The sequence below is a fragment of the Epinephelus moara genome, chromosome 22 (genome assembly GCF_006386435.1).
Source record: "Epinephelus moara isolate mb chromosome 22, YSFRI_EMoa_1.0, whole genome shotgun sequence".
Taxonomy (NCBI): Eukaryota; Metazoa; Chordata; class Actinopteri; order Perciformes; family Serranidae; genus Epinephelus; species Epinephelus moara.
The window spans coordinates 39,433,056-39,457,563 of record NC_065527.1 but is presented as its reverse complement, the minus strand read 5'-3'; the positions used below and the strand labels follow the sequence as shown (position 1 = coordinate 39,457,563).

General features: G+C 41.5%; 3 protein-coding genes across 4 annotated transcripts in view; all 3 read right to left on the bottom strand.

Moving 5' to 3' along the window:
• Positions 1-870: 870 nt before the first annotated feature.
• On the bottom strand, positions 871-2,900 carry LOC126383941 (adhesive plaque matrix protein-like). The gene is made up of 4 exons (XM_050034704.1): positions 2,818-2,900; positions 2,690-2,733; positions 1,131-2,608; positions 871-994 (listed from the first exon to the last, which is right to left on the bottom strand). The coding sequence occupies exons 1-3, from the start codon at positions 2,859-2,861 to the stop codon at positions 1,146-1,148; spliced, it is 1,551 nt and encodes a 516-aa protein (XP_049890661.1). The 5' UTR covers positions 2,862-2,900; the 3' UTR covers positions 871-994; positions 1,131-1,145.
• Positions 2,901-5,009: 2,109 nt separating this feature from the next.
• On the bottom strand, positions 5,010-16,889 carry LOC126383496 (secretagogin-like). 2 transcript variants are annotated; one of them, XM_050034024.1, is made up of 11 exons: positions 16,728-16,889; positions 15,242-15,312; positions 10,727-10,822; positions 10,428-10,517; positions 9,470-9,526; positions 7,954-8,031; positions 7,808-7,863; positions 7,597-7,642; positions 7,320-7,379; positions 5,743-5,811; positions 5,010-5,574 (listed from the first exon to the last, which is right to left on the bottom strand). In XM_050034024.1, the coding sequence occupies exons 1-11, from the start codon at positions 16,795-16,797 to the stop codon at positions 5,449-5,451; spliced, it is 819 nt and encodes a 272-aa protein (XP_049889981.1). In that variant the 5' UTR covers positions 16,798-16,889; the 3' UTR covers positions 5,010-5,448. The 2 variants fall into 2 exon arrangements, with proteins under 2 accessions (XP_049889981.1, XP_049889982.1); XM_050034025.1 differs by lacking the exons at positions 9,470-9,526; positions 15,242-15,312; positions 16,728-16,889 and having other exon boundaries at positions 10,727-12,714.
• A 133-nt stretch (positions 16,890-17,022) lies between these two features.
• LOC126383560 (F-actin-uncapping protein LRRC16A-like) overlaps positions 17,023-24,508 on the bottom strand; it is a 93,651-nt gene continuing 86,165 nt past the window's right edge. Inside the window, exons 37-38 of the mRNA XM_050034074.1 lie at positions 24,083-24,244; positions 17,023-23,746 (exon numbers count right to left, since the gene is read on the bottom strand). Of these exons, the coding sequence (XP_049890031.1) occupies positions 23,625-23,746; positions 24,083-24,244 (284 nt within the window). The 3' untranslated portion in view covers positions 17,023-23,624. The remainder of the gene's footprint in view (positions 23,747-24,082; positions 24,245-24,508) is intronic.

The following is a 24,508-nucleotide window of genomic DNA, read 5'->3' as shown; positions in this document are numbered from 1 at the left end:
TGTTGTTGTGGTTGATGCTTGGGATGAGTATGCTACAAATGAATTGCCTCATGTCGGAATATAGTTGTCTGAATCAATATTTTAGGGTAGCCTACATGTCCCTAGCTTTTTTTCTTTTTCTTCCATTTGAAAAAAGATGAACACAGGGCTCCAAAGGCTCCAAGTTAGACTGCAAACAAGTTAACTAGCTACAGTATCTTGCTGCTGTTTAGCTAGACTGTTGGTGGACAGTTCACAGTACAGCTAGACTCGACTTGCCAGGCATGCTGCTCACATGGATGGACCCACACTACCAGTAGACTACCTTACTGCTCGTCTTCCAAGTTCAGATTGTCTGTCAAGGTAAACGTTTTCTGAGTGTGACAGATGTCAGCTGGCTTGATGTTTTTGGTCAAGGACTTTTGAGTTTTTCACAAAAAGCTTTGTGGACCAACCGACCGACCTATAGAGCTACGGGTTGCTGCTATAAAAAAAAAAAAAAAAATTCTGTATTTGAAGATACATTTTCTGGCACCATTTATTTTGATACATTTGAGGGGTATTTTGTAACAAAATACATTTGATATATTTTTGCCCATTTATCACAGGTTATTTGAGTAACTTATTGTTAGTAACTTACCTCACAAATCTGACAATACGTATTGAATTTTAGACCCATTATCTGATGACTTAACAGCTCATATACCCAACAGGTTTAATACAGAAGAATCACACTTGAAGTTTCTCATTAAACTCACTGGTCTACCCTTATTTTGTATACATGTACAGTGTACCCACAGTATGAATCCAATAAGCAGAAGAACCCCAGAGCTCAACATGACATGATATTTGGCATATTGAAAGACATTACAATAATAATCTGTCAGGATACTGGAAGCACCAATCCTAAGCAGTATGCTGAACTTGTTGCAAATGACAAGCAGGAGTGCAGTTCCAAATACTTTATTGTATTTCACAAGTACAGTTGATGCCAGGAAAAAGGGAGGTAAGGAACCTGGGGAAAAAACAAAAACAATTATCTTCATTATGCAGTTACCTCAACTTTTGCATAGGAATCTTCTTGCACATCCATTTGAAAATAGACAAATCCTTCACCCTCACATTACCAGACCAAAAAACAAACAACTTACCATTACGATCCAAGTTCAATAGCGTCTGTCATGCACAGGCACCAGTGGCTGCTGCCACCTGGGATGGTACGGGGATGAAATTGGAATTGGTCTTGAACTTCTTGGATCAACATTCATTTGTGGGTTTGAGTCAGTGGGCTGCACATGAGAGCCAGAAGCAGCACCTCCAAGGAAAGGAAAGTCCCACATGCCAGCTTTGCTTTGGAGAACCCATTTCTGGGCCTTGGCCGGGTAGGCGGGCTGCGGCTTGGCCGGGTAGGCGGGCTGCGGCTTGGCCGGGTAGGCGGGCTGCTGGAGCGTGGATGAATAACTGGGCTGCTGGGGCTTGGCCACGTAGGCGGGCGGCTGCTGCGGCTTGGCCGGGTAGGTGGGCGGCTGGGGTTTGCCCGAGTAGGCAGGCGGCTGCTGCTGGGCCACGTAGGCCGGCAACTGGAGCGTGGATGAATGAGTGGGCTGCTGGGGCTTGGCCGGGTAGGCGGGCGGCTGGGGCTGCTGGGGCCGCTGCGGCTTGGCCGGGTAGGTGGGCGGCTGGGGCCGCTGCGGCTTGGCCGGGTAGGTGGGCGGCTGGGGTTTGCCCGAGTAGGCAGGCGGCTGCTGCTGGGCTACGTAGGCCGGCAACTGGAGCGTGGATGAATGAGTGGGCTGCTGGGGCTTGGCCGGGTAGGCGGGCGGCTGGGGCTGCTGGGGCTTGGTCGGGTAGGTGGGCGGCTGGGGCCGCTGCAGCTTGGCCGGGTAGGTGGGCGGCTGGGGCCGCTGCGGCTTGGCCGGGTAGGTGGGTGGCTGGGGTTTGCCCGAGTAGGCAGGCGGCTGCTGCTGCTGCTGCTTGGCCACGTAGGCCGGCAACTGGAGCGTGGATGAATGAGTGGGCTGCTGGGGCTTGGCCGGGTAGGCGGGCGGCTGGGGCTGCTGGGGCTGCTGCGGCTTGGCCGGGTAGGCGGGCAGCTGGAGCGTGGATGAATAACTGGGCTGCTGGGGCTTGGCCAAGTAGGCGGGCGGCTGGGGCTGCTGGGGCTGCTGCGGCTTGGCCGGGTAGGCGGGCGGCTGGGGCTTGGCTAGCCAAGGGGAGTCGAGCTTAAGTTGGGGATGAGAAAGCATCTCAATTCCAGAACTTGAAACGATACCCGACTCAAAACTGTTTCCATTCTGGAAAAATGGAAAATTCCACATGCCAGCTTTGGTCTGGAGAACCCCATTTGCATTAGGATTTGTTTGAGGTGGCTGCTGTGGGTTATGTCTGGGTTTCTGAATTATCGGTGGTCCAGGCCTGTAACTGGAAACACTTCCTTCTGGACTGTAACCATCTACTTGCCCACTAGAACGTCCCACACTAGGTGCAGCAGCTGGCTTCAGGGTCTCAGATGAAGTGTAACTACGTCCAGAGCTCTCATCACCAGAAGAGGCAAAAGCCGGTTTGTGGCTTCTTGGAAAATTAAAGTAAGGTGTAATGCCGCTGTAGTCTCCATTTCTGTAGGTTAGTGCTGGAAAGAGAAAACACTTTAAAAAAGGTGACTCTTGAAGTTTCCAAATTGAACTGCAGTTCATGAAGCAGGAATTCTTACCCTTTGCATGCAGCCCAAAAGTCAACAGTGAGAGCACAGTTACTCTGAAAAAAAGAATAGTAACATGAACAAAACCAAACCAGGTTAGCACAATAGTATATCTGCTGAAATTAAATGTGTGATCTTACCTCCAACAAAATCCAGACATTTTTGTTCTGAAGCCAAACAGCATGCAAGCCGTGTTGTAACAACCAACTAAATCAGGAACCACTGTTTCAGCTTCATGATTGCTGCACAGACAGAGGCCCTTTTCAAGTGTTGGTGTCTGAGTCGACCAATCACATCAGATGAAGTAATTGGAATCAGGTTGGGATGTCAGGTGAGTCTAAAGACCTGGGCAGGTGTTTGCACTTCAGCTAACTTCACACATTTCACTTCTGGCAGCAGAGAACCATTCAGGTTGTGGATCTGCTTCAGAGGTCAAATCAACCAAATAAAAACTTTGAAATGAAATATATTAAACTTTAAACATTACAAAGTTGCAGATATCAGTTCCTGCTCTTCATGTAATGTTGTCCACCATATTAAAAAAAATAAAAATAAATTCTCACAGATGTGAACTAAAAAAGTGCAAAGTAGAGATGTTCAACAGCTCAGCAGGTGGAGGGGGCGTCACATGTACAGGCACTGTGTGCTTGCTGCAGTGGCCGCATATTTATTTATATAGCACTTATCTCAACAAGGTTATGAAGTGCCTAACAAAGTACATAAAAATGAGGCAACGAAACAATACAATTGAGGAAAACTGTGAGTACAGAGGCAAAAAAAAAAAACCTAGTTACAAATCACAAAAGTACTAATCAGGCACTAAAAGGGAAAGCCCTCCTATAAAAATATGTTTCGAGCAATGATTTAAAAACTGATAATGCACAAACCAGCCTAATCCCCTCAGGCAGAGAATTCCAGAGCCTCAGGGCGTCAATGGCAAAAGCCCAGTCGCCTTTAGTTGCCAGCCTTGATCTAGGGACAACTAGTGAGGTCAGGCTAGAGGATCTCAGGTCATGGCTGGGAGCATAGGTAGTCAGAAGCTCAGCTATATAACTAGAGCGAAACCAGCATTAAAACTTATTTGTGCTTTTTCAATGATGTTGAGAGCTGTTGTAGGACTTGTTAGTCAGTCAAGTCTAGGAACCATTGCATGCTTACTTAAAAACAAATAAGCTAGTGGTTCCAAACACAATTTTGCATGTTTTTTTTTAGCCCTGCTTATTTCACATCACTGCTGATGTTTTTTAAAGCATTTAATCAGTCTTTAGATCAGGGATACTCAACTTGCTTTGCCTGGAGGCCACTTTTGAAAAAATGACAGGAGGCCAGGGGCGAATTGCTGCAGTTCTGCACAGGACAGGTGGACGCAGCAGGGGCGTTTTTAGGATTTAAGGGCATTCAGGGCTCAGCCCCTGTCTCTGTCAGGGGGTCCAGAGGATCTTCTCCTGGCCCCTTTTTTGATAAACAAGCTCTATTTTGATTAGGGATGCACTAAATGTGAAATTCTGGGCCGATACCAATGTTTCAAATTACAGTTTGGCTGTTTATATATCAAATTTTATAAGATTACATTTGAACACATTATGAGAATGTTGTAATTTACCTTCGCCCAATACTCATGTTTACTGAATAGAATCATGAATGCATAATATCATACCTCAGTACAACCTCTGTCAGCAGTTAGTGCCAGCCACCGGCTGCTAACAGCTAACGTTAACTGGCTCTCCTTCTGCTGGTGTCAACACAGATTTGTTGTTCACAATGTAGCATTATCAAGGACACCACAGAGTGTGGAGTGAGTTTACTGTCTTCTTGCCCCAAAGATGACAAACAAGTTTTCTATTGTCCCAGGGACGATGGGATGCTGTTTGTCCTGAGCCCTGCTTTTTAGCCTGCACACAACTGATGTGACACAACAGAAAAACATCAGCCACTGCCATCGGTGAATCTTATCACCAGTCATCTTATTTGCTGATAGACCGATGGCAGTCAACAAGGAGAATATCGGCTGATACAGATGTGTGGCCAATAAGTTGGTGCATCCCTAATTTTGATGCTTTTGCATTCACTCTGGCACTTTATTTGCATTAAAGTTCCAAAAAATATCCTAAATCAATTTATTTTCATTGACAATTAGAAAATGGTCAGGGCGCCACCTGGCACCCTATTGGGGGCCAGATTTATTTAATCCCTTAATAATTAATTTAATTTAATTATTTAATCCCTCCGGCCAGCCATTGATTTGAGGGTTTATTGATTCAGAGAAGAAAGACACAGCTGACAAAGGTTTATAGATATAGAATAGATTTTATTAATCATCATTCATGTTACTGGTTTCACAATAATATCATGCAAGCACTGTCTAATTCTTAACACATTACAAAGAAGCAGCATGCCATGAAGTCATGAAAACAGCAGAATTTTTTGAAATCATGGTGGCATAAATACACATTTAATGCACACAATTTCTACTTATGCTAGGAATATTATTACAGAAAAAAATATGAAATAATATAAATGCACTGTGCTATATCAATGAGCCTAGTATATGTAGCTACATTGGCCTTTTAAAGCCAAACTGAGAGCCAGTAAGGGAGGAGATACACTTTCATAAACCAGGACGGGAGAAAAACTGAGTCAGGTGAGAGGAGAAAGTAAAAGATTCACATTAAAACTGAAAGAATGAAGAAAGGAGACGTTTAAATGATGGAAGAGAGGAGGCTGAAAGTGATTACTGATGGAGGAAAGAGTGTAAATGCTGTGATGGCCCATTAGATGAGTTTGAGGCCGAGGCAGAGAGCCAGCTCATTCTTCTGGATCTTGCCGTCTCCATTGATGTCGCAGTGACCCATCAGGGCTTTCCTGAACTTGTCCAGGTCTGTGCCGCTGATGCTGGGCTGCAGGAAAGGGTCAGGGTGTGGAAGAGATAGGTCAAAGGACAAAGAGTCCTCATGGGTAAAAATGTCAAATGACACTGACTGAAATGTGATTGTCAACAGCCTGTGTCAGCTCTTTATAGAAGGTAAACGGCAGTTATATGATGGGTGGGTAAAACTTGTTTTTACCTTCACCAGCTCCATCATGTCCTTCACAAATCCATCCACTTCAGGGCCCTCCAATGCACCTGTCTTACTCTACACACACACACACACACACAAAATGAATAACCTGTGGTAATTATAAGGAGGGATGAAAACTATTCAGACTCTTCTTTGTGTCTTTACCTAATTCAGTTAACAAGTGACAGCTGGAAACACATCTGAAGCACAGCTCATTAACTAAAGCTGGGATAGGCAATTTTATTTCGATGCCATTGTCCAAAAATTCCATCATAACCATTTAGCATATTGTAATTCAATAGGACTGAGAGAGAAAACTAGACTTCAGCACCTCCTCTTAGCTCTGTTTTCAGGCTTTAGAAAATCTAAACTGTGATGGGAGACTTTGTCCAATTACAGGTAATTTCAGAGAGACAGCATTCCTTTTGACTGTTCTACAAATGCAGAAGTGCGTGCACATCCCCTCAGATGGCGAAAATCTGATTCAATGGTGAAGAAAAATTATTTTTCTATTCCAGCGTCAACAACTGTCCACACTGCAAAGCAACCCAAAAAAGGAAAATGGACTGATCAAGAAGACTCTAAAACAGAGTCTGACAATAAACAAAATAAAACATGCGTCATTATCAGCGAAGTCTTTCAGAGATGGAGAGAAAATGTTGGGTAATAGATTAGCCTTCTGCTAACTGGAGCCAAAGGCTCATGAGTGCCGAATCACGTTTATACTGATGTAGCTGCCGTTAGCTAGAGCCTCAAATCACAGTCTGTCCTCTGCCTCTCTCCCCACCAGTATAGACCACCTCCCTGGGAGGAGAGCAGGAAGCAGCTCTGGAGACGAACACCCAGTCAATGGCTGCAGCAACCCAAATCCAGCCACTGCAAACCCCAGGCCCAGCCCTAGCTAATTCTTGTCTTGTTTCTGGTCTGATAAACAGATAGAGCTTTGCAATGAAATAAGATTAAATAAATCAATGTATGGAAAACACTGGGTTACTGTATGAAGCATATGCCTGTGGTCGTCTGGTGGAAGGGGCTTAGGACAGAGAGGGGAGAGTGGCAGGAGGAGGGTGTATTTTCAAATTGTGCTGTTTTTTTTCCTGACTTCTGCCTACACCAGCTTTAACTAAAAATCTAAATATGTTACAATCAGTATTTAGTACTAACGCATAATTATAAAGCTCATTTTCAAGTGTTATTTGACAGGACATGTATGTGGTACGGCTGTGGCTCAGAAGGTAGAGCGGTTTATCCACTAATAGGAAGATTGGCAGTTCAATCCCTGGCTTCTCCAGTCAGCATGTCGTAGTATCCTTGAGATAAATACTGAACCCCAAATTGCTCCAGATGACTATTCTATCAGTGTGTGAGTGTGTTACAAAAACTGAGTAGTAGGTGGCACCTTGTATGGTAGCCTCAGCCACCAGTGTATGAATGTGTGTGTGAATGTGACTCATATTGTAAAGAGGGGTTGGAAGACCAGAAAGGTGTTTTACAAGTGCAGTCCATTTACCCTTGTGTAACAACCTGCCTGCTCCATCTGCACAGACAGAAAACAACAAACAAAAATCTAAATTCAAACTTACAACATCATAGTGAGCAAAAATCTTCTCAAAGTCTCTCTTCCTGTCTTCCTGACTGCAAGCCTGACACCAAATACAACAAGTAGCATAATGAAACAGTGAGTAAAAGAATAGCATTAAATATTCACACAAAACATTTGGACTGTTAACAAGCAACTGCTGAAACAGAATCATTTTAAAGAGGAAGACTGATGTGAAAGGAAGGGGATTGTGAGCAGAAATTCAGCTAAAATTTCACATATAAAATCGAAAGACTTCTCAATAAACTCTGTAAACTTACGTCCATCTTAAACTTCAGTAAGAAGTTTTCTTTCAGGGCCAAGATTCTTGAGACAAGAAACAGTGTCATTGTAAGAGATTTTAAACTGCTTAAAATGATATAATATGTTGTTGCTAAAACAGAACAGTTATAGAGAAGATCAGTTATCATTCAATTTCTTTTGAAAATCTCCTGATCCTCCTTTTAGTCATATGACACAGATCAACAGTACCTGGCCAGGTCATTTAAGTCCAGTCTGCCGTCTCTGTTTTTGTCAAACATCTTCATCTGAAGGAGAAAAAAACGAACAGAACGAAGTTAGACTGTCAATGACAGGATGTGTTAGCACTACTGATATCTGAACAGTGTAACTGTTACCATGGTGTCAGTGTACTCCTCCAGTTTTTCAGGGGTGATGGACCTCCTGTGTTGGCAGAAAAGGTCCCGGAGGAAGCCCTGAAGGGACAAAAAAGACACAACTCAGAAAAATGCTCCAGGCCAATGCTCCATCCAGGGGCAGAGCAGGGGGTGGCTCCAGGTCAGTCCCTAGAAGAAAATGTTCGCACTGTAGACCTAGAGCACCTGACATTTTGATCTGCTTTTGATTATACAGAGCAACCAGTCATCTCTTTTTCCTACATCATTTATTCAAATTTTATGTAACATTGACTTCTTGACTATAAATAGAAAACTGATTACAACTGTTCTGCTTTTAAGTTCTTTAAAAAAACAAACAAACTAGAATTACTGCCCTGCAGTTGTATGCCTTGTGCACTGGACAAGTTTCTCTTACATCCATATCTGTGGATGCTTGACACACAGAAGATCTCCGAATTCTGTTCCTGAGATATGACATTGTGTGATGGTCAGAAAAGTGTTTTATGGCAAATATTATGATGTCACGGTGAAGCTGACCTTTGACCTTTTGGATATAAAATCATCACTTCATCATTTTATACTATGAGACATTGTGCAAAGTGCTGTCATAATTACCATATGAATTGAGTTATGGCCAAAAACATGTGTTGAGAGTTCACACTGACCTTGACCTTTAACCCCCAAATTCTAATCAGTTGATTTTTTAGTTTATTTTTTGTGCCAAATTTGAAGAAATTCCCTCAACAGGTATTCTTGAGATATTGTGTTCACAAGAATGAAATGGATGTGAGGTCATGCTGACCTCGACCTTTGACCCTTGACAATCAAAATCTAAACAAGTCATTCTTCAGTCCAAGTGAACATTTGTGCAATTTTGAGGAAATTCCTTTGAGTGTTCTTGAAATATCACGTTCACAAAAGTGAGACAGGAAAGGTAACAGTAACCTTGACCCTTGACATGTGTGGTAAATTTGAAGTTTCTTGAGCCGTTCTTAACATATTGCGCTCACAAGCATGGGATGAATGTACGCACGTACATATGGACGGATAACCTGAAAACAGTAGCGGATCCTGATATCGGCTGAATGAGCATTTGCTCAAGGTGGCACTTTGTCACGACGTGCAGGGGGGCAGCAGGAGCGGGTTTGGCCCACTTGACATGCTGCTGTATTGTGCTATAGCCTATTTAAGTGCTGGAATATGTTATTTACGTGATGATGCCTGCATGTGTCTGTTGTGATCTGGGGCTATGTAGAAAATGAAATTAAATAAAATTAACTTGACCTTCAAGGGGGGGTGGGGGTGCCGTTGGGGGGAGGGGCGGGGCCTCTAATGCCTCTGGCCGCAGCTATTGCATGCGCAGAGGCATACAAACCTCACAAATCAAAGATCCAGATCTCCACTGTGATCTAATCAATCATTCTCTTGCCTGAGAACCAGGAGGAAACATCCTCGTGACCACAGAATGAATTAAACTAGTTTTCTGTCACAGGTCACATGTGAACTCAGCAGTTACCTTGAGCTCGATGGCTGAGATGAAGCCGCTGCTGTCTGTGTCATAGCTTCTCCAGATCTACACAAACGAGACTCAGAAAAAAAACACCCATTGAAAATAACTGATGATTTTTAAACTTTAATAACAGAATAATGTTTGTCCTGATGGTGGTGCTAAAATGTCCAAACTGGAAAAAGTTCATGCACAGTACTAAAGTTACAAAGTTTGTCACAGCCAGCCTTAGATCGTGATATTTTATCTGTACAAGTGGTAGAAATACTAGCAATACTACAAGTAGCGACGTTACTAATTTGACCACATTCTCAGTAGCATGGTAGTAACATCACTACTTTCTGAATCAAATTGACAGAGTGGCGCAGTAGCGTCCAAAAAGGTTACAAGCTATTTTTCCCAGGAAAAACTCTGAAGTGCAGCAAACTTTTTTTCTGCGGAGGTCTGGATAAAAGCAAGGATAATAAAACTGAGGATAAGTAATGTGACTGACGCCAGCGACACACCGAGGCATGTAGATAATGGAAGCACTTCTTCATGACATCACATACTAATCCTTCAGTTTATTCTGTTCGCTGCTTCGCTATTGGCTTCTTGACTTGTTTTTATTGGCCCCTCATAATAAACAGTTCAGCTGAACATTTTTGCTGCCTATTTGTTCTACTGACAGTTTTTTTGATCACTGAGAAAACGCTGATTTGACATAAAGTCAAAAAATAAAAGTAGCTTTGCAAGTAGCAAGATACTTTTGCCATTTTCTCATAGCTTAGCTTGCTACATTTCTCTGGGGATAGCTTCAATGTAGTGAAACTATATTTTGATATAGAGTAACTGGCAGCCTAGCTCACTACATTTTCCAGGTAACTTGCCCAACACTGGCTGTTAGTAAGCATCTTGTCTCCTGCAGCTTTAATTCAAACACTGAACGTCCACTGCCCTCCCTCATTGGTTGACCTTTGACCCTCACCCTCATGAACTCCACGCTGTTGTCCAGCGGTGTCTCTCTGCGGAAGAGAAGCAGGAAGTTCTCCTCCTCTGGCAGCATTATAGTGGCCAGCTGGTGAAAAAAAGATTACATCCATTGTAACTGAAGATCACATTCATCATCTTTTGAAGCTGCTTAAAGGACCGTATTGGCTTATGTAAAAGGTCTATCCTGTGGACTGCTGACATGACCTGATCTGACATCTCTGAGGATCACAGGCTGAAAATATATGTAGCCTTTTCTAAAATCCAGAGACAGCTCAGAGCAGAAGGAGATTGTACCTCTTGCATCTGCAGATGTCCATCACCTGCAGTGTCATAAGCAGACATGAATCTTTCTCTCAGTCTTCTGATTTTCTCCTCATTTATCTCCTCCCTCTGAAAACAACATGGACACGATGGTGATTTCCTCGGTACTTTGACAGTGTTTTCTACTTTAAAACCCGAGTTTGACACTGCAACCTCAATGCCTGAATTAATATTGGTATTTACATTTCTGCAAACCATAGATACATACATTTGTATAGTGTGTAGTAGACACAGTGACACTTTATGTTTCACTTTACGTGTGGTTATGTTTAAGAACAAAACCCACTTGGTTATGGTCAGGAAATGATCATGTTTGGGCTTTAAAAAACCCCATCTGATGGCACCATTTCAGCTGAAAAACAGAGATAGGTTGCTACAAAACACTTAAACACCTGAACCTAAAACACCGCTGGAAACACAGCAATAGCTGGTTTTGTTGTTTGCTGGTTTTGAACAATGATCCAGCTTGGCAGGCGTCTCCCCTAGATGACACGGCATCCACCATCCCCTCCACCGTCAGAGGACAAAGTCAGCTCAAATACTGCATCAGTTTAGAAACATTGATATAATATGTACAGGTTAGCACTATGTACAGGTTAGCACTGTCGCCTCACAATAACAGGGTTCCGGGTTCAAACCCTGGATGCAGCATGGGTTTTCTACAGGTACTCCAGTTTAATCCCACAGTCCAAAGACATGCATGTTAGGTTAACTGTCCATCCACCACAACACAAAGTTGTCTGTCTCTGTGTGTCACCCTGCGATAGTCTGGTGACCTGTCCTCTCATCAGAGGGGATAGGCTCCAGCACCCCTGCGACCCCCAACAGGATAAGCTGTTACGGGAAATAAACACATGTATGAATGATATAATATGTATGAAATGTACAAATGTAACACATTGATGGTTTGTAGAAACGCTAGAAATGAAATGCTAGCTACTATGGTGCACACCAAAAACTCTTTAAAGCCACCTTGTGTACATTTTGACATTTTCTGACTTTAGTGCCTTTGAAATCTTATGAAATAAAACACTGTCCAGAGACCAACGCACAATGAGTACATTTACATGCAAAAACTATTCCGGTTTTTGCCATTATTGTGGGAAAGACAATATTCCTACAAAGCTGTTTACATGGCTAATAAGAATGAACCCGTTAACATGCAGCCCTGCATACTCTGATTAACATCAAAAGAGGGAAAAGTGGAACAGCTGGACCTGTGCATTTTGCTTCTTTGCATGAAAATAACTTTTTTTTCAACGGTGGCAGACTTGTTGGAATGTGTGAACGCAGCCTCCCTCTTTCATTCCTTTAACCACCCTCTTGAAAAGGTAACTGTTGCAATATTTACGCATATCCAAGAACCTGTTGATATCAAAGTTTAAAAGTAGATGTGTTTCTTCTTCTGACCGGAAATGTAGGCTTTTCTGCATGTATCTCTACACCAGCCCTGCAAATTGTTAGTTAGTTGTGTACAACGTATCCATGACAACGCACAGAGCAGACCGTAAACAGGCAAGAGGCCATGTGTCACAAACTGCAGTAAAAACCCTTATTAAGATGTATATTCCAAATGGGCTGTATATAAGGTAAGGTTAAACTTTAATGTCCCCAAGGGGCAATGTGAGATACAGACAGTAGTCATGAGCAAAACAAAACAGACAATACAATACAAACACACAGAATCCAGTATCACACACTGTCAGGGGTAAATCATGGACAATTAGTAGTCACTGCCGCTTAAGATAAGCGATAGCAGATGGGACTAAGGAAGATCTGTCACGCTTAGTGCTTCATTTAGGGAGACAAAACCTCTGCCCTGATGGAAGCATCTGAAACTCAACATGGAGGGGATGTTGAGAGTCTGAGACAACAGACTGAGCTTTAGAGGTGACCCTCTCTTCAGACAGATGCTGTTGGTTAATCACAGTCACACCAGTGATCTTAAAGCACAACTTGACCACCTTTTCCAACTAATAACCCAAATAATACAGGAATATCTCATATGTCTTAATAGGAAAACGCTAAATTCAGGAAAAGGCCTAATTCAGTATATTTTATCAGATTATGCTGTTTACATGATCCGCATCAAATATGGAATATTGTCATATTTGGAATAATAGTGGAATATTGGTATGCATGTAAATGTAACCATTAATTTAGCATCTCAGTCACCAGAAGAAAATGTTAGCATTGCATATTTCTGCAAACCATAAATATATTACATTTGTACTTTTTATATGAATCATATCAACATTTCTAAAGTGACATAGAGTCACGCATCAGCTGACTTTGTCAACTAGAGGTGGAGGGGATGGTGGATGGTGTGACACCTGCCAAGCTGCAACTGCAGGCCACTGCAAGAACAACAAACAACAAAACTGGTTGTTTTTAATAGCAAGTTATCACTGAGTTTCCAGCAGCTTTTCAGCCATCAAACATGGGAGTTTTTAGTAAGTAAGCCATCCTTGTTTTAACGATGGGGATAGAGCCACAAAGAGTGGTTGTTTTTTGCTGAGACATTGATCTGTTTCCTGCAGGGATTTTGCCACAAAAAAACGGGTATTTTAAGCCAGACCAGTCTTTTCCTAACCCATAACCAAGTGGTTTTTGTGCTAAAACCTAACCACACATTAACCAGAGTGTTGTTCAAATATTAAGTTTTAATTTATCTGTGGTTTGCAAAAATGTACAGTGCCAACATTTTTCTGGTGTTTGTGTATTTAAGTATTGTTGGTCAGTGTTTAGAGAATTGTTTAGTCAGTCATCGCTGCATTTCCTGCTGGGATAGTGCAATGGAAAAACAGATATTTTAAACCAGAACATAGTCTTATCCTAGCCATAACCAAGTGGTTTTTTTGTGCCTAAACATAAGCACACCCAGCGAACATTTTTCCATTGAAAACATGTTTAAAAGATGTCTATGTTCTCCAATGAAAAGAAGTTCAGAACTGGTTCAAAAGTTAAAGTTTTTTCACCAACTATTTGGAAACGTCGGCTTAACCCAATAGTGAGATTTTTCTTTCTCTACAGTGTCCAAATAATACCAAATCGTCAATTGGAGCCTTACTAAATAATCATATTCAAATTTCGATCCATTTTCATCCGCTTACCCGGGGCCGGGTTGCGGATGCAGCAGGCTGAGCAAGGCACCCCAGACGTCCCTCTCCTCAGCAACGCTTTTAACTGCTTCAATTGACCCCTTTTGACGTGAAGGAGCAGCAGCTCTACTCTGAGCTCCCTCCAGATGTCGAGCTCCTAACCCTATCTCTATGGCTGCGCCTAGCCACCCCCTGGAGGAAGCTCATTTTGGCTGCTTGTATCCTCGATCTCATACTTTCAGTCACTACCCAGAGCTCATGACCATAGGTGAGGGTTAAGACATAGATGGACCAGTAAATCGAAAGCTTCGCCTTCTGGCTTAGCTCCCTCTTCACTACAATGGTCTGGTGCAGCGCCCGCATCACTGCTGGCAGTTTCCAAGTTGAAAGTTAATATTGCAAATCCCAGTGAAATATGGTCTAAATGTGACAAGGTTACAACAACAACGTCTTCAAATAGTTGGTGAAAAATACTTTCACTTGTGGATCAGTTCTGAACGTCTTTTCACCATCACCAGTTTTTAAATGGTCACTGTAATATTTAACTGTAAAGGTGGTTCTGGTTTTACAATAACAACTACAACAGCATACAAGTTATAGACTTAGTCATACAAACACATGTACAGCTTCAACCTAAAGGACAAAGACCATGTGACACATACATTTGTATTTATGAAGCAACAATTTAAATGCACATTAAGCACAGCTTTGACATGTAAAGAAACATTAATGTACCTGCTTCATAATAGTGTACAAATGTTACATAAACATGGTCTGCAGAAACATACAATGCCAACATTTATTCTGGTGATTGGGTTGCAATTTAGATGTGAAAATGAAAGTCGCATGACTGTCTTATTGTTCTACAGACAGACAATAGCTGAATGGATGAAACACACAGAAACTTAACACAGAGTGGTTTAAAGCAGTGGTTCCCACCTGGTCCAGCCACCGGTTCCAGATTCCTCCTTAGTCATTAGTTCCAGGTCCACACAGTTTAATACATTCAGCATCATACTTGTGTTTGGCCATGTCGTTGAGCTAGTTTGCTGTCTCTGGCTAGTAGCTGTCTATTAGTCACTCACTCTACATCAGGAAACTGCACTTCAAAATAAAGTATATTTATTTATTTTTTTTTACAAACTTGACACATTTACAAGTCACTTGCAGTCCATTCAGAATGGACCCGCTACCCACATTTGGACTGCAACCCACCAGTTGGGAACCACTGGTTTACAGGCTGAATGGATGAAATGGAAAAGTTGAGGTGTGTGAAAACTTCCTTTCACCTTTTCTTGCCACTTAAGGAAGCCTTATTTAAACATCTGATAAACACGCAGAGGAAGATTACAAACTGAAAATGCAGACTCATATTTTCAGTCTTTACCTTCATTCCAAATGTTTGTAGCATGTGTTGGAAGAAGGCGTCCAGCTCCTTTCCTTCGATGTAACCGTTATCTAAACACACAGGCAGATATCTCTTCAAACCAAATGGATACAACAGCACACAACAATGTAAAGAAATACAAGTTGTTGCACTTTTACTTTTGTGAAATGACAAATATTAAGTGTTCAGTAAAATGATTTGTGTGTGGATTCATAGAGAACATTTGGCCTTAAAAACAAGAGTGTCAATGGTATTTATATGTATATTTTTAAAATAGAAAATAAACTAATAATTTAAACTTTCATTATTCTACAGCAACTATTTGGTCTCTGACTAACGAAAAAAGGCAAAGCATCAACCTGACAGGCTGTAACAGTATTGACCTGCTGTAGCCTGATGGTTGAGTTTTTAACTGATTATTTCAGATTCAGTCAGGTAGAAATCTTTTGGCATTCATTGTTTATTCATTGTTCTGGACTTTACTGCTCTTGATTAGTTTATGCGGAACTGTGCGGAAACAAAAGTTGCAGACAAACTCCTGCAACACTGTCAAATTTGCAAAAGAAATACATTTATTGCAATGTTCTGGTTCCCCTTCATCAGGGAAACAGTTTTCTGAAAAACAGAAGCTATTTTAATCTCCCTCTTCACCACAGCGCAGCACCCACATCAATTACTGCAGAAGCCACACTGAGCTGGTAGGCAAAACTTTTGATTTACTGGTCCATCTACGTCCCAACCATCACCTATGGTCATGAGTTTCAGGTATTGACCAAAAGAATGAGATCCGCTGGTGCTCCTGTGCTAGTAGAGCCGCTGCTCCTTCACATAGAAAGGGGTCAATTGAGGTGGTTTGGGTAGTTGATCAGGATCCTCCTGGGTGTCTCCTGTTACAGGTGTTACGGGCATGTCCCACTGGTACAAGGCCCTGGGGCAGACCCAGAACATTTTGGAGGGATTATATATCTAATCTGGCCTGGGTACGCCTTGGGGTCCCCCAGGAGGAGCTGGAAAGTGTTGCTGAGAAGAGGGACGTCTGGGGAGCTTTGTTTAGCCTGCTGCCCCGCATAAGTGGATAAAAATAGTTGGATGGATATGCTAATAATGTGGGATAATGTGAATGTGAATGTTTTTTTTTTACTTTTTAACACCATGAGTTAAATGAACTCAGAGCTGGACAATTATTACTCCAAAGTCACCACTCTGTTGTTGAAGTACAAAAACACTCAACATTTTGCGGCCACTAAACCTGTACAAATGGGAGAAATAAAAGGTGATATTCTCAATGCACCCGTAACTGTGCTGCCAAACTAATGGTGTCTTGGTGCTCCTGTGCCATTTGCATGTGATTAAAATAGGTAATATGCACATATTTGGCACAGACTCTGCCCCTTTCTCAGCCTCCCACATTTAATTTTTAAATTGTGTGACACATTTAGATCTACTCAGTTTACATGCTGGAGCAGAGTGACTAAACTCTTCTTACCATCTACATCGAAATGTTGCCAGATCTGTAGGAAACCTGCAGCATCCAGGCTGTCCAAGGCGCTGTCCATGGTGCTGAGGACCAGTCCACGGGTCGAGCTGGGGACAAAACAAAAACAACAAAGGAAAACACTACCTCCAGCGACACACAGAGAGGTGTCAGGGAGAGAGATAATCTGTTATCCACTGGAGTACAATGTGTCTGATTTCACCTCCAAGCGTCTTCAGCAAAATGAGACTGAAGAAGGATTCAACAGCTTATATACGAAGGAGGAGAGAGAAAGGGAGGGAGGGAGGAGAGTGAACAGTGAAACAGTATTTATTGGTATAAACATACAAATACAGAAATATGTGACAGCTTGATGTCAAATTTCCAGGCACATTGGTCCACTGGCATATAAACAATAAAACACCTTATTTAGCTGAATATTTAAAAAGAGCAGATTTTTAAAAATTAAAGACAAAATTATTTCCCAGTAAAATGAAAACCATCACCATGTATCCTAAATGGAGATCAGTGCAGATTCAACAGCACGTCTCTCTGATGATAAATCAGATTTATTCTCATAGTACATATAAACCCCAGAGTTTGTGCATTTAACTCTGATATAAACCCCATTTCTTTTATAAACAGAACCACAAACACACAAGTATATTATTCCATATTTACACTGATACATATCAGTAAGTGCAGCAGTAATAAACTGTGCGTAATAGTGAGCCTACAGCAGCAGTGTTGATGTTAAAGCGATAGTTTTGATTTTTTGAAGTAGGGTTATATGAGGTACTTACCCGTAGTCAATGTAAAGCATTACCTACAGTAGCTGGCAGTCAGCAGACCCCCAGTTTGGAGAAGCAGGCTTGAGTTTGACATAGAAACTAAGCAATACATTGCTGTGGAGAGGTCAGCAGCAAAAAGTACTTTAGCCACCTGAAAAAAAATCTGTAACTGATGTAACTGTGTGTGCTATATTGAGGGTATTTTACTGCTTTAACTTTCTGTCAGGCAGCCTGTTCTAATGGCTGTTCAAAGCCACCAGACTCCACTGACAAAACAATAATTTGGGGCTCACTGACCACTGAACAGCTGCTGGTCTACGGCTGCCTCTATCAGTTAGTTAGTTTGTGCTATTGTGTGACTTTGGTGAATCTGAACTAATGACTTTAAACGCCAAAGTCACACAATAACCCACAAAAAAATAGAATTACTACCCTGTGGTTGTATGCCTCCGCACAGCAGTCAAGTTCCTCTTTAAGTCTACATCCATGTCTGTGAAAACATAGATGCTTCACATGCAGATCTATACAATCAATCACAGTTTCAAGATTAGTGTCACCAATTCAGTATCTGACTAAATGTCTCCCCTCCTGTTCCTGAGATATAACATTGCGTAATGGCCATAAAAGTGTTTTATGCAGAACATTATGAGTGTCACTGTGAAGTTGATCTTTGACCTTCTGGATATGAAATGTCATCATTTCATTATTTTATCCTATTTAACATTTGTGTGAAATTCACATTACATTATCAGCATAGGAATTCTTTAGTTATAGCCAAAAACATATTATGTGAGGCAGCAGTAGACCAGCAGCTCCTGTGCTCAGCAGTGTTAAATCCCTGTATTCTCAATGGAGTCTGGAGACAGATATAACAGCTTCATTTTCCTGCTGGAAATCACTGTCTGACAGTAACTTAAGGCAGTGAAAACAATCTCAATAAAGCGTAAACTTAAACTGATAATCATCTTTTTAGGTGGGATTTTTTAAAGTGGCCAAAATATGTTTTGTTGCCGACCACAGCAGTAAATTGCTTAGCTTCAATGTCAGACTTAAACCTGCTTCTCCAAAACTGGAATACACTGACCACCATCTACTGGAGGTAATTCACTGGCTGCGGATAAATACCTCCTACACTCAAAAAATCCAAACTACCCCTTTAAATATGAATCAGAGGCAACACACAGTTATGTTTATATGAACATTTTGAGGCGTGATAACAAGAAAATAAAGGTGATGACAAGGTAAAATGCCTTCTGTGGAGAGAAAACTACAGCATTCTATTGCAGGATTTAGATTTTGTTGGAAACAACTTCACTGTTAAATTAAAACTCAGTCGTAGTAAGTAGTAAGTCACAGGAGCCACAAACCCCACCCCCTCCATGTTAGCAGAAGGTACATGGGCCAAACAAACAGCTAAATGTCAAATACATTTCTCCCAAAGATGGTTTCTGTCATAAGTCTGGTTTTAATTAGTCAATTACCCATGTGTGCCAGTCAGTGTGTGCGTGATTGGTTAGGCGAGTGTATTTGCGGGAACTCGATACCGCAGCTCCACTTCCCTATAGCTACCACACAGACTCTGGCTCCAAATGTTGTCATCAGCGAAAGATGGCAACAGTCGAATCCAGGAATATTTGGCTTCATGTTTGTCCGATGGATGTAAGTGAGACGTATTGTCCACCTTTATATGCAGTCTATGGTCTCTGCCCACTGAGCTCTCTGCTGTGTTCACATCATGGAGGATGGATGGCAGCTATGGAGAATGTTCCCATGTTCACAGCTCGTACATGTTCATATCACTGGGCAACTCAAGATAGCTGAATGATGCTGAGTTGTACTTTAATTTCTTTTTAAACAGAGTATTTAAAGACACAGTGCATTGAAACTATAGCACCATATCCATTAGATTTGGGCTAAATGACTCATGTTCGGCGGTGTCAAGGGGAGACGCGGTGGAACAATAACGAAAGTTAAGGCGGCGCAAGTCAGAGTAGGGTGGGCAGAGGGGGTACTAAATGGGTACAACAACCACTGACTTTCAAGCCAAACCCTGTTCTTTTGTCCTAAACCCAACCATGTGCCTTTGTTGCCCAAAACCCATCCACATGCGTGTGTTGGCAAACGTAACCATGGTGCGTTTGTTGTTGAAGGAAAAAAATCAAGTTGCAGTATTATACCAGCGTAGTATGAATTTTGAAAGAGACTGTATGTAAATGGTAAATTTCCTGTGAAAACAGACGTGTATTTAGAAGATAGACAATGCATGTAACAGGCTGAAGGCGACACAGCGCCCCAGAATATCAACAACCAATGCACCTAGGGTACCTTGCACGTCATATATGGACGTGGAAAGTCCATAACCAAATGTCAATGTGTGACAAGGGCAGAGTGAGAATGTGTTGGCAAAGCACAGATATGTTACATTTTTACATTTCAGACTATCATATCAAAGTTTCTAAAATGACAGAGTATATGAGCTGACTTAGTCATCGGGAGGTGGAGGGGATGGTGGATAGTGTGACACCAAGGCGATAAGCCTGCCAAGCTGCAGACCACTGTTCAAGACCAACAAGCATTCCCAGTGTCCACCAAATGTGGTGTCTTAGTGACCTGTAGGTGTTTGCAGGGAAAGCGGGTAATTCAAGCCAAATCATTATTCTGTCCTAACCATAACTGTTTTTTGTGCCTAAAACTAACCACAAGTTAACCACATCGCTGCTGAAACATGAAGAAACATTGAATTTGAAAGTATCTGCTAAATAGTAATGTATGAATGTAATGTATCTGTAGTTTGCAGAAACGTACAATGCCAACATATTTTTGTGCGATTGCGCTGGAATGTTCTAGCTACATTTACCAACTGAGATATTATATCTAGGGATGTCCCGATCCGATATTCGGATCGGTATCGGCCCGAGCGCTCCGCGAGTCAAGCAGTCCATTCCAGTGATCCGCTCCATCTCTTACTATCAATCCACCAGGCCAGCATGCAGAGGGCAGACACACAGGGAGGATAGGAAGAGTAGCGGTCAACTTAGTTAACTGACTATTTGTTTTCTGCTCTGGTTTTTTGAGAGTGATATTTTTATTTGGTTTACACTCTTACTGTTTAAGTAAAGAGCACTGATGGCATTGTTTTGGGCACAATTAGTGAAATTGGAGCCATGGATGGACTATTGCTTGTTTAAACAGTTGTACAATATTGTGTGTGGTTTTTTGTCCCCTCTGTTGGTCCCAGGAAACAGCAGCACCAGGCTGGCACTGACACTACTAAAATAACTGAAAAGGAAAGGCTGCATTGTTTGTTAAATGTCAACAATGTCTTGTGGTGTTAATCTATTTTTTATTTATTAGGGGGCCAAAGCACAAGTGTGTGGAGTCTTGCTGCTATTTTAATTTCAATGTTAGACATTTTAAAGATTTCTTGTGTTGATTTATTTTCTATTTATTAAGGGGCCAAAGCAGCCAAAGCAAACCAGCTATATTTTTTATTTAATGTTAATGTTCAAGTTTAAAGTTTGTTTATTTAACCCTGTTAACAATAAACAGGTCAGTTTCTCATACCAACTGTTGTGGATCATTCTAACTAACCCGATTAAGTAGTTGTTCTTGTTAGAGTAATATTGCTTGATCAAACCTTTTCTAACATGACTGACAACAAAATAAGTGAATATGTACAATACGCGCTTGGATCGGATTGGTATCGGTATCGGCCAAAACTCAAGGCTGTAATATCGGTATCGGATCGGAAGTGAAAAAGCTGGATCGGGACATCCCTAATTATATCCACATTACTGATTGTTTATCAAAAATCTCATTATGTAAATATTTTGTTAAAGAACCAATAGTCAACCCTGCTGTATCGTCTCTACATCAAGGTATTTAGTCAAAATGTCATATTTGATTTTCTTCATATCACCCAGCCTTATATGGGATCTCTCAGAAAATTCTCCTGACTTTTTTGTGAACTTGGATGTTGCCATGAACAGTATTTACACGTCAGGAACTGTATTTACAAATCACGGTAACTCTGACATGATATGAACGCAGCATTAACTCAACCAGAAGAGTTGTTTTTCTGCAGCTCTGAATTTTCACTGTAAAAATCTCAGTTAAATATTCTTTACAGTGTGAAATGTCTGTAGAACTGATACTATACTTTGTTATTAAGCTTCTTTGTTTTGGAAATAGTAGTTTGACAAAATAATCTTAACTCAAGGCCAAGTTAAGCCAAGTTCAGACCAAAGATTTGCGACGAGACAAAACTGCTTTACAACATTGCAGAGAAAAGTTTCAGCAGTGTGAGCTGGCCAGTCTGAGCTTGAATCAAGCTGGCTGGTCAAATCGCCGGCAGCTGGTTTTAGAGAAAGTCATCTGTTTCAACAGCCAGTCAGCTTGTAGTGAAGTCCGCTGGTCAAGTCACAATGACAGCAGACAAGGTGTTTGTTTGCCGCGACAGGCGCTCCGTCCCTGCTGAGCCCTCTGTTTCGGTCCTCATGGTGTGCCGGTGTCAGACGGTGGGTTGCTGCTGCTGCTCACTGTATGTGCTTCTGCCCCCTCACATACACACATTCTCACTGACTGATTAATGTGGCGCTGTTTATTCATATTATTGTGGTGTATTTATTATAAATACAGTCCATCTGATGCTGGTTTTGATTCTGTTTTTTGCCGTTTCATCACTACTACAAATGCCAGTGTCTCACTATCACTGTCCTCATTCATATTTTAAGAAGCTACAAATTATATTTAGCCACAAAATAAGCCTGAAAAGCTGCAAATCAGAACTAAAGTACAGAGAGTTGCTGCATAGAGATAATACACCATCTCATCTAGTTGCATTGGTGTGAACTGGCAAGTTTTTCGAACGTTGCAAAATGGTGCATTGCAAATCACTGTTTCAGTTCGTCTTGTTGCGATTCTTTGGTCTGAACTGAGCATTCCTTGCTTTTTCCTGAGCTTTCAGCCACCTCTGCAATCGTCATCTTCAGCAGATACAGACTGGTCTTTGCTACATAACAGGTGGTTTTATATAGATATGTATACTGTATATCAGGTCATTATTAGGACAACTGAGCAAACTTCATTCACTGATGATGACCTTGAGGTGGGATTTAAAAGCTGCTTAAGAGGCAACTCGACAAAGATGACACAAAGAATGTTACAAATAAATCCTGCAATTATATATAATAACATCCAAGATATGACTTTTTAGGATATCAGGATTTTTTTTTCTACATACAGCCAATTTGCCACAGTCCTTGGTATTAATTAAAACCTTTAGCAATTTTTCACCAGTCAAGTTGGCATCATAAGCATCATTAGCAGTCATGAACAAGATGGATGTTCTACCAAAATTAAAATACGGTTTTGGTAAAACAAAAAACTGACTCATTTGTTTAAAGTTGAATAAGACTCAACGTAACTTTGAGCTTTTGAGATATTAAAAAAAAAAAAAAAGATTTAATCTTTGGCTCTAGCAGCAGAGAGTAAATATTCTTTGGTTTTTGACACTTTCTTGTTGTTTCTCTTCCAGCTGCTCCTAATTTGGGCATTTTCTCACATTTCTAACAGTTTACTGTTTTAAGAAAAGGAGTGAATATCTGCAGGGTACAAAAGAATCTTTGGGACTTGTTCATATTTCGAGTCTCATCTGCTGACTTACCACCAACAGTTTACCTGCAGAACAGAAATACAGTAAAACCAAACTGCTTCAGTTTGGACCTGTTCAGACAGTCAGACTCCTTCTCCTCAGTGCTTTGGACTAACTGAGCTTTTTATAGCTGGACCTGGTTATCTAAACAACTGCAGATTGTCTCTGCAGCAGATAAAACCCATCTGCTCAGCTCTTTATAGTCCTATTAGAGATGTTGACAGAGACAGTAATGGAGCTGTTGTTTTGTCCGTTTGGCCCGACAGCCTGGACTGATCCGAAGTCAGGAAATTTCTCTGATAACAGCAGGACGTGCAAAATACTGAAATGCCCCCTTTATATGTGCCTCCCCTGGAATTGTAAATATATGATTAAATCATCGTCCACTGTCTCTGACTTTGACTGTCTGTATGTGATTGAGCTCCTGGTCGACAGTGGAGCAGGATTTCGAGACTGTTAACATCATCAGGCTGGAAGGGCGTCGTCGGACTCGTCCTCTGATTTGTTATCAGACTTGAGAGTGGCTGGAGATGGAAGGTCCTCCTCAGCTGGACTGAGATCTGTGCATGCCACAGATGGAGGATTCACTGAAGAGAGAGAGAGACAAGATACAGATGAAGAAAGAGAAAAAAGGAAAAAAGTGGACTAAAACAATCAAAAATGTTTTCTTATCTGACCTGGAAATTAAAGTAGGACCGTCAAAGGAAAATTAAAAACAGAGCCTTGGGGCTTTTCACACCTGCATCTGATTCAAACCTTGAAGTGTTTTCCTCCTTGGTGTGGTTTGTTTGGGCAGGTGTAAATGCAGCAAACACAACAAACAAACAAACACAGCAAACAATCTATGATGTAATTCTTGCTACATTTAGGAAACCATGCAGAAACTGAAACAGGAGTTATTAAATGAACAAGACTGTGATTACTCGAACCGTTAGCAGGGAGGGACTTGGCTCGCTCTCGGCTGTCCTCCGTTGCAGTAGGAGGACTGGCTGAACTCTTTAGAGACGACCATTGTCTGCCACCGAGGCCCGCTTCAACCATCGGACTGGGTGGCTCGAATGCATCACCATCCCCCAGAAGCTCAACTGCAGGCAAAGAAGAAACAAAAAAATAATTTGTCTACATTCTTAAGAAATATTTAATTCAACACATACAGTATCTCACATAAGTGAGTACACCCCTCCCATTTTTGGAAATATTTTATTATATCTTTTCATGGGACAACACTATAGAAATGACACTTTGATATAACTTAAAGTAGTCAGTGTACAGCTTGTATAGTAGTATAGATTTACCTTCCTCTGAAAATTACTCAAAACACAGCCATCAACATCTAAACAGCTGGCAAC

Bases quoted from the DNA above. Each gene is read 5' to 3' on its own strand.
- LOC126383941 (XM_050034704.1), bottom strand. From the start codon at position 2,861: ATGCTGTTTGGCTTCAGAACAAAAATGTCTGGATTTTGTTGGAG. The intron at 2,734-2,817 runs GTAAGATCACAC...TCTTTTTTTCAG, and splicing joins ATGTCTGGATTTTGTTGGAG to AGTAACTGTGCTCTCACTGT. The intron at 2,609-2,689 runs GTAAGAATTCCT...TTCTCTTTCCAG, and splicing joins TTTTGGGCTGCATGCAAAGG to CACTAACCTACAGAAATGGA.
- LOC126383496 (XM_050034024.1), bottom strand. From the start codon at position 16,797: ATGGACAGCGCCTTGGACAGCCTGGATGCTGCAGGTTTCCTACAGATC. The intron at 15,313-16,727 runs GTAAGAAGAGTT...CTGTGTGTTTAG, and splicing joins GCAACATTTCGATGTAGATG to ATAACGGTTACATCGAAGGA. The intron at 5,575-5,742 runs GTAAAAACAAGT...CCTTTCCTGCAG, and splicing joins ACATGATGGAGCTGGTGAAG to CCCAGCATCAGCGGCACAGA.